Source organism: Sapajus apella, unplaced genomic scaffold (assembly GCF_009761245.1).
Source record: "Sapajus apella isolate SASKATOON/1434 unplaced genomic scaffold, GSC_monkey_1.0 scaffold4, whole genome shotgun sequence".
Lineage (NCBI taxonomy): Eukaryota > Metazoa > Chordata > Mammalia > Primates > Cebidae > Sapajus > Sapajus apella.
The window spans coordinates 58,042,692-58,059,192 of record NW_022436944.1 but is presented as its reverse complement, the minus strand read 5'-3'; the positions used below and the strand labels follow the sequence as shown (position 1 = coordinate 58,059,192).

The 16,501-nt window shown below is 36.8% G+C and overlaps 1 protein-coding gene across 1 annotated transcript in view; it reads left to right on the top strand.

The window, feature by feature from the left end:
* The window catches only part of SCN11A (sodium voltage-gated channel alpha subunit 11), a 173,996-nt gene extending 157,795 nt beyond the window's left edge, over positions 1-16,201 (top strand). The window contains exons 25-27 of the mRNA XM_032270708.1: positions 2,298-2,398; positions 11,737-12,007; positions 15,050-16,201. Of these exons, the coding sequence (XP_032126599.1) occupies positions 2,298-2,398; positions 11,737-12,007; positions 15,050-16,080 (1,403 nt within the window). The 3' untranslated portion in view covers positions 16,081-16,201. The remainder of the gene's footprint in view (positions 1-2,297; positions 2,399-11,736; positions 12,008-15,049) is intronic.
* The last annotated feature ends 300 nt before the right edge of the window (positions 16,202-16,501 follow it).

The window sequence follows — 16,501 nt, the reverse complement described above, 5'->3', positions numbered from 1 at the left end:
TTGTATTTATGAACCGAAGACATTTCTCATCCCCAAATCAAATAACTAAATATTCTTCTTTGGTTTCCTAATTGTTTTATGGCACAGCTTCTTTTTTCCTCTGGATTCTCATAATTCATCTAAAATGCACCTTGATACCAACTAGCCTTCTCAGCATCTGCTGGGAAAGTTGTTTCCTGTTGTTATGCAACTGTATTGCTTCTGCTCCTCAGGAGTGCGTGATGTAGCGTCCCCTTCGTAATATGTATCTTGATTGCAATCAATACCTGCAATTTGGATGTCAGCCTTTGTGATTTTAGATTTAAGCTTACATTAGAAATCATTGTTTCAATCAATCCACTACATCCTTTTGTCTTGTTTTACTTTTTATTACAGAAAATCTCAAACGTGCACAAGAGTGTACTAGAATTAACCTAAAATGCCCATCACCCAGCACAACATTTATTGACTTAAGAATATGCTTGTTCTAAGCCATGTGTGCCCTTATTCAACTCTGCCACCAGATTTTTTTATGGAGCAAACCACAGACATCACATCATTTTATTCACAAATATTTTAGAACATATCTCTTTTTAAACATAATCACAATTCCATTAGCACACCAAAACATTTAATGTGAATTCTTTAGTCAGATACCCAGTTTATTTCCAAATTTCTCTGAGCCTTTTCTTTAAAAGAAAAATGTTTATTTATAAATTTTGTGTTTCATTTGTTTCTGTTGAAGATTTTTGTTTGTTTGCTTGCTTGGTTTCAAATCAGGATTCAAATGCATAAGATCTTTCCATTTGACTACTTTCTTGTTCTCTGAAATGCCAAGATGTTCCAAGTTTAGGATGCTCCCTTCCTGCCCTAGATCTGGAATCAGCCATTTCTCTCAAAGCATTTGTTTCTTTGAGGGAAATGGTTTCCAAAACTACAGTCTGGGATGCTCATTGTCATTGCTTCTAAGCCTTTCAAGTGGACAGAATTACTTAAAATTCAGGACTACAAGGAAATATGTAAGTGGAAATATGCATACTGACAACTCAAATTCAGGACTACAAAGTTTTCACTTAACCTCTTGTCTCACTCTTCTGTATCTCCTCTTTTCCACACTGAGAAACCTTGTTTTCAAAGGCACAGACGATAGAATTTATTTCCAGTTACTCATTTTCTTTATCTCACAGCACACATACACACATTACAGTCTCAGAATAGTGGTATTAATACTATTCTGACATATATGATTACTAAAAGACTAATTTCTTCCCAGCATCTCAGAACAACTTGATTAATTTTTAGATTGACTTCTAGGGCTATATATTTTTGATCCGTGCTGGTGGAGTAAAGTCAAACCCCAAACCCTCTTCAAAGTAAGCCTGGAGTCACAAATTATCAGAGAAGACTGGGTTTTTACTCATAGTCTGGATTGAGACAATTTTCTAGTTGCCTTCCATTGCCAGCAGACAGATCCTGGTTTGTTTCTTTACCCTTCTGTTGGCCGCCTTTGGATAGTCCCATACTCTTGCAAGGACATCTGTGGCTCCCCTGCCTTTGCATAGGCCTTGTTTCCCATTACCCCCTTACGTTTACTGAGATTTTAGTTTACAGAGATTAGTAAGTGTCCTAGAACCAGCCATGGCTTTGGGCTAATTTACTAGTCTATCTTTTTGATCTCTCAATTTTCAGACCCCCAATTTTTTTCTTACTTTTATGCAAGTTCAGCCACACATTTCAAAAGAATTCCATTCTACCTTATCTAATCTTTCTAGATATTTTGCCCCCAAATTTCCAGATATGAGAATCCTAGTTCCTTTTTTCTATTCTTTCTTACTCAGTAGTGAAAATAGAACTTTTTTCCCCCCTGAGAGTGGCTCTGAACAGATTTTATGCGGCTTTATTAGTAGTGTCATGTGTATTCATTATTTAAGAGAAATTCAATTGTCCTTTATGAGATTTTTGTCTAATTTTTGTTACTACTTTCTATTTTTGTTGCATCGTGATTTGATTTATCCAAGCTGAAATATATCAAATTTTTGTAAAGATTCTGTATACATTTCCAAAGATATGTAATCTTTCTGTTTTAAAAAGTGAAAAATAACTGATAAAGATAACCTTGTTTCTCCTGTATACCTTAACTTAAATCTTGTTTCTTTGCAGCATTTCCCTAGGGTCCAGCTTCTTAAGTTTACCATTGGAATTTTAGGAATTATTAATAGAAATGTAATGTAACTTTAAAATTGTGTCAAAAAATTCAGAACTAGATTCCCAAAAAAACTGTTAAAGGTAATTAGCTCTTATCTTCTCCATATACTTAGGTGGTCAAGACATTTTTATGACAGAAGAACAGAAGAAATACTATAATGCAATGAAAAAATTAGGATCCAAAAAACCTTTAAAACCCATTCCACGACCTCTGGTGAGAGCAATTGAATGACTGTAAATATGTAGAGCAGTTGAGTTATTGTGAGGCATTCAAATTTCTACAATACCATCTTTCTTTATTTTTAAAATTTGCAGAAATTAAGGACTCAACAAAAGCCAAGACATATTCAAACACTTAGGAAAATTAGATATTCAAGTTCAAAAGTAAGATCTTGGACAACAACTTAAATTTATTTTTTAGTGAGCCAGGCAATATGTGCTTAGTAAGTGCTTACTGCCACCATATTAACTTAGTGGTTTGTTTGAACTTAATTTTGACCAGTTTTATTTCATTTTATTTAAATATCTTTTGGGGAACAATTGGTTTTTTATTCCAAGCATAGGTTCTTTAGTGGTTTCTGAAATTTTGGTGCACCTGTCCCCCAAGCAGTGTACACTGTACCCAATGTGTAGTCTTGTATCCCTCACTCGCCTCTCACCTATCCCCTTGATTCCCCAAAGTCCATTATATTATTCTTATGCCTTTATGTTCCACCTACAAGTGGGAACATACAATACTTGATTTTCCATTCCTAAGTTACTTCACTTAGAATAATGGTCTCCAACTCCATCTGGATTGCTGCAAATGCCATTATTTCATTCCTTTTTATGACTGAATAGTATTCCATGGTGTAGATATACCACATTTTCTTTATCTGTTCTTTGGTTGGTAGGTATTTAGGTTGGTTCAATATTTTTGTCATTGCAAATTGTGCTTCTACAAACATGTGGTGTGTAAGTGTCTTTGTCATATAGTAACTTATTTTCCTTAGGATAGATACCTAGTAGAGAGATTGCTGAATCAAATGGTAGTTCTACTGTTGGATCTTTAAGGAATTTCCATATTGGTTTTCATAGTGATTATACTAGTTTACATCCCCACCAACAGTGTAAAAGTTTTCCCTTTTCATCACATCCATGTCAGCATCTATTATTTTTTTATTTTCAAATTATTACCATTCTTGCAGGAGTAAGGTGGCATCTCATTGTGGTTTTAATTTGCATTTCCCTGATGATTAATGATGTTGAGCACTTTTTTTCTATGTTTCTTGGCCATTTGTAAATCTTCTTTTGAGAATTGTTTGATCATGTCCTTTGCTGACTTTTGGATAGAATTGTTTTTGTGTTGATAATTTGTTTGAGTTCCTTGTAGATTCTGGAAATTAGTGTTGTGTTGGATGCATAGTTTGTGAATATTTTCTCCCACTTGGTGGGTTGTCTCTTTACCCTACTGATTATTTCTTTTGCTGTGCAGAAGCTTTTTAGTTTAATTAGGTCTCATTTATTTATTTCTGTTTTTGTTGCATTTGCTTTTGCATTATTGGTCACGAATTCTTTGCCTAAGCCAATATATAGAAGAGTTTTCTTGATGTTATATTCTAGAATTTGAATGGTTTCAGGTCATAGAGTTAAGTCTGATTCATCTTGAGTTGATTTTTGTACCAGGTGAGAGATGAGGATCTAGCTTCATTCTTCTACATGTGAATTGCCAATTATCCCAGCACAATTTGTTGAATAGGGTACCCTTTCCCCAATTTATGTTTTTGTTTGCTTTGTTGAAGATCAATTGGCTGTAACTATTTGTCTTTATTTCTGGGTTCTCTATCCTATTCCATTGGTCTACATGCCTGTTTTATACCAGCACCACTCTGTTTCAGTAACTATGGCCTTGTAGTATAAAGTCAGGTAATGTGATGCCTCCAGATTTGTTGTTTGCTTAGTCTTGCTTTGACTATGCAGGCTCTTTTTTGGTTCCATATGAATTTTGAGATTTTTTTTTGCTAGTCCTGTGAAGGATGATGGTGGCATTTTTATGGGAATTGCATTGAATTTGTAGATAGTTTTTGACAGTATAGTCATTTTCACAATGTTAATTTTACCCATCCATGAGCAGGGGATTGTTTCCATTTGTTTGTGTCACTGATGATTTCTTTCAGCAGTGTTTTGTAGTTTTCCTTGTAGAGATCTTTCATCTCCTTGGTTAGGTATATTTCTAAGTATTTTTATTTTTTTTTTCCTGCAGCTGTTGTAAAATGAACTGAGATCTCGGTTTGTTTCTCAGCTTGGTTGTTGTTGGTGTATAGCAGTGTTACTAATTTATGTACATTGGTTTTGAGTCCTGAAACTTTACTGAATTCATTTATCAGATCAGGAGTTTTTGGATGAGTCTTTAGGGCTTTCTAAGTATATTATCATATCATCAGCCAAGAGCAATAGTTTGACTTCCTCTTTTCCAATTTGAATGCCCTTTATTTCTTTCTCTTATCTGATTACTCTGGCTAGGACTTTCAGTGCTATGTTGAATAGAAGTGGTGAAAGTGAGCACCCTTATCTTGTCCCAGTTGTCATGGGGAATGCTTTCAACCATTACCTTTTCAGTATGATGTTGGCAATGGGCTTGTCATAGATAACTTTTATTAGCTTGAGTTGATGTTCCTTTTATGCCAATTTTGCTGAGGCTTTTTGTCATAAAGAGATGCTGAATTCTGTCCAATGCTTTTTCTGTGCCTATTCGGTGATCATATAATTTTTGTTTTTAATTCTGTTTATGTGGTGTATCATATTTATTGACTTGCATATGTTAAACCATCCCTGCATTCCTGGTATAAAACCCATTTGATCATAGTGGATTATCTTTTTGATATGCTGTTGGATTTAGTTAGCTAGTATTTTTTGAGGATTTTGGCACCTATAGTCATCAGGGATATTGGTCTGTAGTTTTATTTTTTGTTGTGTCCTTTCCTGGTTTTGGTATTAGGGTGATACTGGCTTCATAGAATGATTTAGAGAAGATTCACTCTTTCTCTATCTTTTAGTGTCAGTGTAACCACCCAGTGGGTTCACCTTGCCTGCTGTCTAGACAGAGCTGATTTATCAAGACAGGGGAATTGCAATGGAGAAAGAGTAATTCACACAGAAGTGGCTAGGAAGATGGGAGTTTATTATTACTCAAATCAGTCTCCCTGAACATTCAGGGATCGGGGTTTTTAAAGATAATTTGGTGAGTAAAGGCTAGGGAAATGGGGAGTGCTAATTGTTCAGGTTGGATGTGGAGTCATAGGGGGTTGCAATGAGGTTTTCTTGCTGTCTTCTGTTCCTGGGTAGGATGGCAGAACTGGTTGAGCCAGATTAGAGGTCTGGGTGGTGTCAGCTGATCCATTCAGCACAGAGTCTGCAAAATATCTCAAGCACAGATCTTAGGTTTTACAATACTGATGTTAGCCCCAGGAGCAATTTGAGGAGATTCAAACTCTTGGAGCCCAGAGGCTGCATGACCCCTAAACCCTAATTTCTAATCTTGTAGCTCATTTATTAGTCCTGCAAAGGCAGACTGATCCCCAGGCAAGAGGAGAGGCCTTTTGGGGAAAGATCTGTTATCAATTTTGTTTCAGAGTCAGACCATGAACTGAATTCCTTCCCTAAGTTAGTTCAGCCTATTCCCAGAAATGAATCAGGACAGCTTAAAGGTTAGAAGCAAGATGGAGTCCTTTAGGTCTGACCTCTTTCACTGTCATAATTTCCTCAGTTATGATTTTGCCAATGCTGTTTCATCAGTAGGATTGGTCCCAATTCTTCTTTAAACATCTGATAGAATTCAGCTGTTAATCCATCTGGTCTTGGACTTTTTTTGGTTGGCAATTTTTTTTATTACTGTTACAATCTTGCTACTTTTTATTGGTCTGTTCAGAGTTTCTATTTCTTCTTGATTTAATCTAGGATGGTTGTATATTTCCAGGAATTCATCAATTTCCTCTGGATTTTCTAATTTGTGTGTGTATATGTTCATAGTAGCCTTGAATGATCTTTTGTATTTCTGTGGTATCAGTTTTAATATCTCCTGTGTCATTTTTAATCGAGCTTATTTGGATCTTATCTCTGCTTTTCTTGCTTAATGTAACGCATAGTCTGTCATTTTTATCTTTTCAAAGAGTCAGCTTTTTGTTTCAATTTCATTTAGCTCTTCTCTGATCTTTGTTATTTCTTTTCTTCTGCTGGGTTTGGGTTTGCATTTGGTTTGTTTTTGTTTCTCTAGTTCCTTGAAGTCTGACTTTAGATTGTCTGTGAGTACTCTTTCACACATTGTGATGTAGGCATTTAATGCTGTAAACTTTCCTCTTACCACCACTTTTGCTGTATCTCAGTGGTTTTCATAAGTTGTGTCATTATCATTCAGCTCAAAGAATTTTTTAATTTCCTTCTTGATTTTATTGTTAACCTAAAGATCATTCAAGAGCAGATTATTTAATATCCATGTACTTGTACAGTTTTGAAAGTTCCTTTTGGAGTTAACTTCCAGTTTTATTTCACTGTAGTCTGAGAGGATTCTTGGTATGATTTCTATTTTCTTAAATTTATTAAGACTTGTTTTGTGATCCATAATATGGTTTATCTTAGAAAATGCTCCAAGTGCTGATGAAAAGAATGTGTATTCTGCAGTTGTCGGGTAAAATGTTCTGTAACTATCTGTGAAGTCCATTTGTTCTAGGGTATAGTTTAAGTCCATTGTTTCTTTGTTTAATTTCTGTCTTGATGACCTGTCTAGTGCTGTCAGTGGAATACTGAAGTCTCCCACTATTATTGTGTTGCCTAGTAGTAATTGTTTTATGAATTTGGGAGCTCATAATGGGTGCATATATATTTAGGATTGTGATGTTTTCCTGTTGGTCTAATCATTTTAGCATTATATAATGCCCCTCTTTGTCTTTTTTAACTGTTGTTGCTTTAAAGTCTGTTTTGCCTGATATAAGAATGGGTACCCTTGCCGACTTTTCATTTCCATTTGTGTGAAATATATTTTTCTACCCTTTACCTTATGTTTATATGAGTTCTTATGTGTTAAGTGAGTCTCTTGAAGACAGTAAATGCTTGGTTTGTGGATTTGTATCCATTCTATAGTTCTGTATCTTTTAAATGGATCATACAGTCCATTTACATTCTGTGTTGGTATTGATATGTGAGGTACTATTCTATTCATCATGTTAGTTTTTGCCCAAATTACTTTTTTGGGTTTTTAAAAATTGTGTTGTTGTTTTACAGGCCCTGTGAGAATTATGCTCTAAGGAGGTTCTTTTTTTTCTTTTTCTTTTTCCTTTTTTTTTTTTTTTGGTGTATTTCAAGGTTTTGTTTCATAATTTAGAACTCCTCTTTGCATTTCTTGTAGTGCTGGTTTGGTAGTGATGAATTCTCTCAGCATTTATTTGTCTGAAAAGGAACATCTCTCCTTCATTTATGAAGCTTAGTTTTGCTGGATACAAAATTCTTGACTGACAATTATGTTGTTTAAGGAAGCTAAAGATAGCACCCCAGTTCCTTCCAGCTGGTAAGGTTTCTGCTGAGAAGTTCATTTGGCTGCCTGCCTTCCCAGAAGGCCCCTCTGAGATATAGTCAGGAATGGCATTGCAGGGCTCAAGCTGGAAGCTCGGAGTGCCTGCATGGTTCCTGCTGCTGCTGCTTCTACTTTTACGTTTCATGTAGCTCCCTAAATTCATTTCAGATCTAGGTAAGGTTAAATCCTTCTCTCATGATCTGGGTTTTCAGATTCCCCAGTGGGGATGTGTGTTTGGAGGCAGGTTTTCCCCCCTCACACTTCGGGAACTCACAGCTTTTCACCTGTCTTGCATAGTCTGCAGCAGCATGTCGCTTCTTTCAAAGGATCTGTGAATTCTTTTGGCTTTCCTGTTATGTTGCTGCGGTGGTTCTTGAAGCAAAAGTCCACAGTGTGAGTCTCCACACACTGTTCCGTTCATCCAAGTGGAAGATGCACGTTATTCCTGCCTCCTATCTGCCATCTTCCTGTTTTTGCTTTTTTCACATTTTGACCAGTTTAAAATGTATTTGTAATACTTTCTACCAGTTTTTGTTAGTGTGAGGTTAAGGTCATGCATACTCACTTCCACTTTACAAGTATTTATGATAAACTTTGTATATCAGGGATTGACAGACTTTTACTTAAAGGCTCAGATAGTAAATATTTTAGTCTTTGCTGGCTATATGTCTCTGTCATACTACTCAGCTCTGCCATTGTGGCACAAGAGCAGCCATAGACAATATAAAACAAATGAGCATGCCTGTATTCCAACATAACTTTATTTAAGGACATGGAAATTTGGATTTTATATAATTATCATATGTCACAAAACTTTATTCTTTTTTTGATTTTTTTTTTTCACCAAACATTTAAACATGTAAAACCCATTCTGAGCTCATGGGCTGTATAAAAACAGATAGGTCGCTGGATTTGTCCTATATGCCATTGTTTGCTGATCCCTGCTCTCTATGAATCCTGCTTTATCAGGTACTATGGGGCAAGGTAGAAGCAGCATCCAGGGCTGCTCTGGCTCACAGTCTAATTGAGGAGCTGAGATGCTGTATACACACTTGACAACATTAGATTATAAAGTAATACAATAGGCACAACAGTTGGTACTCTGACAAGTGAGTTTGAAAACTCCAAAGCAGAGCAGGTCAGTGGAAGCTGAAAAGTCAGGAGAAACAGTAAGAAAGAGGCGCTTGCAATCTGAAGCATGTAGATAATTTGGAGATTTCCATTTGAGCTTGAGATTCCAAATGATCAATACAGTTTACCTACTGCTATTCTTGGCACTGAGAATAGAGCCCGGCATAAAGTGTGTTCTCAGTAATTATTTATTAAATAAAAAAATATGTTTTAAGGCACAACCAGAGTCATCATACTAAGATGAAATATTTGTGATGCACTAAAAATGTAAATGAATGTCAGGGACAAATATTTAGAATTTATCTTTTATATAGGGAGAGATTTTTGATCACAGGGTTAATGATAAAATTATATTTGGGGAGATTTAATCTGCCAACAGTTTATGGAACTTCTGTTTACCTAAATTCCATCTAGCTTTTACTTGTTTTATTATACTTTAAGTTCTGTGGTACATGTGCAGATCTTGCAGGATTGTTGCATAGGTATGTACATGGTAGTTTGCTGCCTCTATCCCCCCATCACCTACATCAGGCATTTCTCCCAATGTTATGCCTTCCTAGCCTCCCCACCCCTTGCTATCCCTCTCCTAGCATCCCACCCCCAAACAGACCCCAGTGTGTGATGTTCCCCTCCCTGTGTCCATGTGTTCTCATTTTTCAACACCCACCTATGAGTGAGAACGTACAGTGTTTGGTTTTCTGTTCTTATGTCAGTTTGCTGAGAATGATGGTTTCCAGATTCATGGCCCTGCAAAGGACATGAACTCATGAACATACATGGCCCTGCAAAGGACATGAACTCATCCTTTTTTATGGCTGCATAGTATTCCATGGTGTATATGTGCCATATTTTCTTTATCGAGTCTATTATTGATGGGCATTTGGGTTGGTTCCAGGTCTTTGCTATTGTAAACAGTGCCACAATGAACATACATGTGCATGTGTCTTTATAATAGAATGATTTATAATCCTTTGGGTATACACCCAGGAAAGGGATTGCTGGGTCAAATGGTATTTCTATTTCTAGATCCTTGAGGAATCGCCACACTGTCTTCCACAATGGTTGAACTAATTTACACTCCCACCAACAGTGTAAAAGCATTCATATTTCTCCACATCCTCTCCAGCATCTGTTATCTCCAGATTGTTAAATGACCACCATTCTAACTGGAGTGAGATGGTTTCTCATTGTGGTTTTGATTTGCATTTCTCTAATGACCAGTGATGATGAGCATTTTTTGTATGTTTGTTGGCTGCATAAATGTCTTCTTTTGAAAAGTGTCTGTTCATATCCTTGGCCCACTTTTTGCTGGGGTTGTTTTTTTCTTGTAAATCTGCTTTAGTTCTTTGTAGATTCTGGATATTAGCCCTTTGTCAGATGGGTAGCTTGCAAAAAAATTTTCCCATTCTGTTGGTTGCCAGTTCACTCTAATGACTGTTTCTTTTGCTGTGCAGAAGCTCTTAAGTTTAATTATCTCCGATTTGTCTATTTTGGCTTTTGTTGCCATTGCTTTCGGTATTTTGGTTATGGAATCCTTGCCTATGCCTATGTCCAGAATGGTGTTGCCTAAGTTTTCTTCTAGGGTTTTTATGGTGTTAGGTCTTATGTTTAAATCTTTAATCCATCTGGAGTTAATTTTTGTGTAAGGTGTAAGGAAGGGGTCAGTTTCAGCTTCTCTGTCTGGTAAAATAGTTTCATCAACCAGAAACTATAGCCTCAGCCTTAACTTTCTCAAAGCCCACAAGATTCAAATTCTCTGACTGTTCTTGCTTCCACCTCACATTGACTCTTAAACCTATATGCTTTTATCTTTATCTGCTGTCACCACCACAAACCAACATGATCTTTGCCTGGATTACACAACAGATCCCTAGGGTGTCTAAAGATGTATTCTTAGAGGTGTATGAGTTCTCTAAAGATAATAGTGTATGCCACTTTGATTAGATGATAATGTAATGTAAAATAATATGTGCACAGATTGTAAAGTGACCATTGTGTAGTCAAGAATGCTATAAAATTTCAGTTTCTGAGTTTGCGTTTAGGAATAGTTTTCCACTAAGTGAAGAACAAAGTAGTGCTTCACAGCAGTTGCATTCAAGAAAATCATGGAATAATTGAGTAATTTCACTGCATATGGTAATTTGGCATGCAAACTTGAGGTAGAACCTGTACCAGAACAATCAGCCTATACTCACTTTGTGGGCAGTATGAACATCTATATATAAACCATGTGTACATTTACCCTCAGTTACAATCATTTTTTTCTGCATACAATTTTAGTAATTATTGGATTATAATCTCATTTATTAGCTTTATCTTCAAGTAAACAAGAATTTTAAAGTTGGCATTGAAAAATTATTTGAATGCAGAATTGTGGTTAAGTTCTGATTATTGAGAATTGGCAAATGGAGCATTAAAGATATTAATTCCATTTTGTCTGACATACCTATGTGAGCAGGTGTTCTCTGCATGAATATTGTTGAAGTAAAAGTACAGAAAGAGATAAAATATAGAAACCAAGATTCATCTTTTTATTACTGAATCCAACACATACTGTTTTATTTCAGCAAAGCAACATCATCAATCCATCAAAGTTATGTTGTTACTAAGACTTTAATATTTTTTGTTTTAACATGGAATTAACGCCATAAGCCTAAGCGCTTAAAACCAGTTACTAATTACATTTGAATGAAAAGATAAGAGGCCACACTGGGAATTTATAAGAATTTCTTGCACTTTGAAAAGGGTCTGTGTATTTTTCAAAGAACTGCTTTAATTGAAGGAAAAAACAAATTTTGTTGTATTTATGTTCTTTTTTAATGCATGTAATTTTATTCTTGCATTCAAAATGATCTACAATTTCTTTTTTTTCTCAGAACAAATGTCAAGGTCTCGTGTTTGACATAGTCACAAGTCAGATCTTTGATATCATCATCATAATTCTCATTATCCTAAACATGATTACCATGATGGCTGAATCGTACAACCAGTCCAAAGCTACGGAGTCCACCCTTGACCGTCTCAACTGGATCTTTGTGGTCATCTTTACAGTAGAATGTCTCATCAAAATCTTTGCTTTGAGGCAATACTACTTCACCAATGGCTGGAATTTATTTGATTGTGTGGTCGTGGTTCTTTCTATTGTTAGTAAGTAAAATCAGCAGTCAGAGGGGCTTTAAACTAAGAGCCAGAAGTAAGTTTGTAAATCTTATCATTTTTTGAAGTTTGTTCAAACTATCAACAAAGCGGAAAATTAGGCCTAGTATAGTTTCTGACAGAATAGACATGGGTACTAATGCCATTCTGTACTGGGAAGTTGGTCGGGGATAGAGTACTTTCCATTCCCTTAACTCGCTACATAATTGAAATAGAGTTAAATAACTATGCAGATAGTGTATTCAATGGACCTAGACAAAATTAAAATGACTCAGAAGTTTTTGTGGTGGTAACCTGATTTATTCAGATAATTGATTCAAAGTTCTACCTTTCCTGTGCGATGATAAGCTCTACGAGCATTTTAAAGTTTTAAGGATTTACTGCCCATGTTTTTCCTTGTTCAAAATGCACATGGATACCAGATCACAATTACTGTGATACTGTGGCATGGCTGTACCCTCCCTCAACCCTATACAAGGCCTCATGGCCTACTCTATATTGGGCTTCCAAGAGTACATCATTCAGACAATCAAAGCTTTTTTTTTCTATTCTATTTCCCATGTTAACTTAAACCACAGTGTGAACTATGCTTGTCTCAGATGCTTTGACCCTGTTTACCACCCAGCCTCATTCTCTAATCACAGACAGGGTTAACTAAAAGGTTTATAAAAGAATACAAAAGAAAGAAGGTTGTTTCCATGTACCTTCTTATAAAACACACACATACACACATCAACTTTAAAATTAAATTCTTTGTGGCTGAACAACAATTGCTTATTCTGAGTTTTTGAAGTCTGGTTTTAATTAAACCATTAATTTGAGTTTTTATAATTATGTAAAACTGTCCAGGAGCCCTTCTGATAGTTCAAAAAGCAATGAAGACAAGGAAAACTGATTTTCCAAGTGGAAGCTTTTGTGCAATCTCAGAAAGAATGCATCAAACAGATGTATTGGATCAAGATATTTTGGTTCCTAATGCTACTGTAGCAATGCAGATGTTTCAGAGAATAACAGCAAATATGCTACAGTTCAGTGTCTTCTGGTTTATAAGCCATGATGTTAATGTAGATAAAGTTTAGAAATAGATTCTTCCGTAGGTTTACAGTTAAGTAGACCTTTAATTTTTATTAGTCAATTCCAATCACAAGTCCTGGTGAAATTGACAGTAGCAAAAAAGAAAGAAAGAAAGAAAAAGCTAGAAAATGGTGTTAGGATGTCTGGGGCAGGCCTTCTAAAAAATCAAAGAGCCCTTCCTCTGATAGGTAAAGAGCAGCTCATTTATTCCACAGCTCCTTCCATGCAGTGCCAGGCATTGTGCAGTTAGTAGAAATGTTTCTGACTTTCATCCTTTGAACAGCTGCTAGGCAATTGCAGTTATACATGCTGTATGGCATTTGCTCCAGTGGATGAGAGAATCCACACATTAAGCCAAATCATATTCAGCAGTAGGATTAATCCATATATTAATCCTACTCACTAGTGTGGACAGAGCTGTATATACCTTTGCCAATATGTCTGCCGTCCAACACTTAGTCTCAATACTTTTCCAAGCTCTTACCTAAGTTTTTGGAGAAATGCAAAATAAGTGTGAGTTGAAGTGAATCTCTCTCTAGGAGTTAACAATGTAGTTGGGGTATTAAGGCTTACCTTAAAGTGCCAAAAAAAGATAGGGAAATTAATCGAACATCAAATCACATAGTACAAAGAAGAAATGAGCTCAGGGAAAGAACAGATTACTGTGGGCTTGCTTAGCCCAAGAAATATTCATGGAGGAAGTAGATCTTAAATGATGGGCTTCCCCCAGTTGTTGCTGAATTGGCACTTAATACATTTCACATCTTTCCGGGGTTGACTTCCTAATTAATGTATGAATTAAACTTCTTTCGTGCAACTGGGTAGTCAGTGAAGTTTATCATCAACTAGTTCTCTTTAGTCATTAGGTGACAGCAGAAGCATTCTGCTGCCCATGACCCCCAATGGACCCCTAATGACCTTAGAGGACACTCAAGGTCATTAGGGGTCATGGGCACTCAAAGACTGTCCATGACCCCTAACAACCCTAGAAGACACTCAAAGCAAGAACAAGGCCATGTCTACACAAGGCAAGCATGTTCCAGCCATTCTATAATATTTAGGCCAAAATGTGAATTCTCTTAAATCCTTGTATCACTTGTCTGCAGAGCAGGCAATGGAAGAACAGGGTGATATTTTAGGTCAAATATTCAGCTGTTTGATCAGACCTCTGAAATGCCACTTATGGGTATTTGCAGCAACAGAGAAGGTATCTCCAAACTGTGTCCCTCCAGCTTATTGAGTCTGGATTTCAGAGGTCCTTGGAATAAGCATGACAAATATGAGAGATCCATAGGCAGCGTCAGCCTAAAGGTGAGCATTCCAATGCTACCTTTTCCCTCTAGCCATACATATGTTGTGGCTCTTTCAGCAGATAAGCTATCCTCGCCTGTAGCAGGTCTGTATTTAAATTCTTCTATACAAATAAGGACCTGTACCTTTTAGGGAACTTTGGGATTGGGGATTCTACAGTTTCCACTGGCAGCTCAGACTCAAGGCAACCTTCTGCAGTGGAAATCTCTCCTTGCGCTCTAGTCTAAAAGACTCAAGCTGTAGTTTATCTGTTTTACATTCTGTATATTCTATACATATGGAAACCTGTTGGTTGTATTTGTTACATTCTGAGTGGTTTTAAAAACCCAGCATAGATAATACACTTCAAGTACATAATTCACAAAATAGCCTTTCATAAGCTGCATTCATTTCCTTAGTTGTTTTTAATATTTTAAACATTCTATCCCATTAAAGTCCCATCTAAAATTGTAGGGCCCTTGGAAACTATTTTCCAAGTTAAGACACAGACAGGTATTTTCCCCAATAGTGGTAAAAGAAGTTCTTAGTTTTGTACACGAGCTTATTGATAAAAAGTTAGCCCCCATAGGATTCTGAGGCCAGGAGACAGGCTGGATCTGAAACCAGTGTGCCTGCTGGAAACTTACTGACTTTTCTCCTTCTCCTGAGGTACAATGGTTTCTATCTTGGCAAAGCAGGACCACATTCCTTTCCCTCCGACGCTCTTCAGAATTGTCCGCTTGGCTCGGATCGGCCGAATCCTGAGACTTGTCCGGGCTGCACGAGGGATCAGGACTCTCCTCTTTGCTCTGATGATGTCGCTTCCTTCTCTGTTCAACATTGGTCTTCTACTCTTTCTGGTTATGTTTATCTATGCCATTTTGGGTATGAACTGGTTTTCCAAAGTAAATCCAGAGTCTGGAATTGATGATATATTCAACTTCCAAACTTTTGCCTGCAGCATGCTCTGTCTCTTCCAGATAACCACATCAGCAGGTTGGGATGCCCTGCTCGGCCCCATGCTGCGATCAGAAAAATCATGTAACTCCTCCTCGGAAAACTGCCATCTCCCTGGCATAGCCACATCCTACTTTGTCAGTTACATCATCATCTCCTTTCTCATTGTTGTCAATATGTACATTGCTGTGATTTTAGAGAACTTCAATACAGCCACTGAAGAAAGTGAGGACCCTTTGGGTGAAGATGACTTTGACATATTCTATGAAGTGTGGGAAAAGTTTGACCCAGAAGCAACACAGTTTATCAAATATTCTGCCCTTTCTGATTTTGCTGATGCCTTGCCTGAGCCTTTGCGTGTGGCAAAGCCAAATAAATATCAATTTCTAGTAATGGACTTGCCCATGGTGAGTGGAGATCGCCTCCACTGCCTGGATATTCTTTTCGCTTTCACCACTAATGTACTCGGTGGCTCTGATGTCTTGGATAGCATGAAAACAATGATGGAAGATAAGTTTATGGAAGCCAATCCTTTCAAGAAGTTGTATGAACCCATAGTCACCACCACCAAGAGAAAGGAAGAAGAAAGATGTGCTGCTGTTATTCAAAAGGCCTTTCGAAAGTACATGATGAAGGTGACCAACAGTGACTTGGAAAACAGGCCTCATTCATCACTTCAGACTCTTTGCAATGGAGACTTGTCCAGCTCTGGGGTAGCCAAGGGCAAGGTCCACTGTGACTGAGCCCTCACTTGCACCCCTACTTCACAGTCTCACAGCCTTGCCTCCAGCCTCTGAGCTCCAGGGGTTGGCAGCTCAGTGTATAAAAAGGGGTGGATTCACTAAATTATCCATTTTGTTTCTTTTTTCTGGCTAAAAGAAGTGATATTTCAATTTCATTTTAAATGATACTTACAGAGATATAAGATAAGGTTGCTTGACAGTTAACCACTGGTTATATTTTAATAAGGAAGAAGACACTAGGAAGGACTGTAAAAGGATATACTCATGTTAGGATTGAAATACAGTTCAAATTATATCTAAACAAAAGAATAAGAAACAGAAAATACATTACAATTTTAAGGTGTGTTTTCTATATATTTCTAGTTACATTACTCTTGTTTGATATTTTCCCAATGTAAGTATGTGGTTTATCAAATGTAGC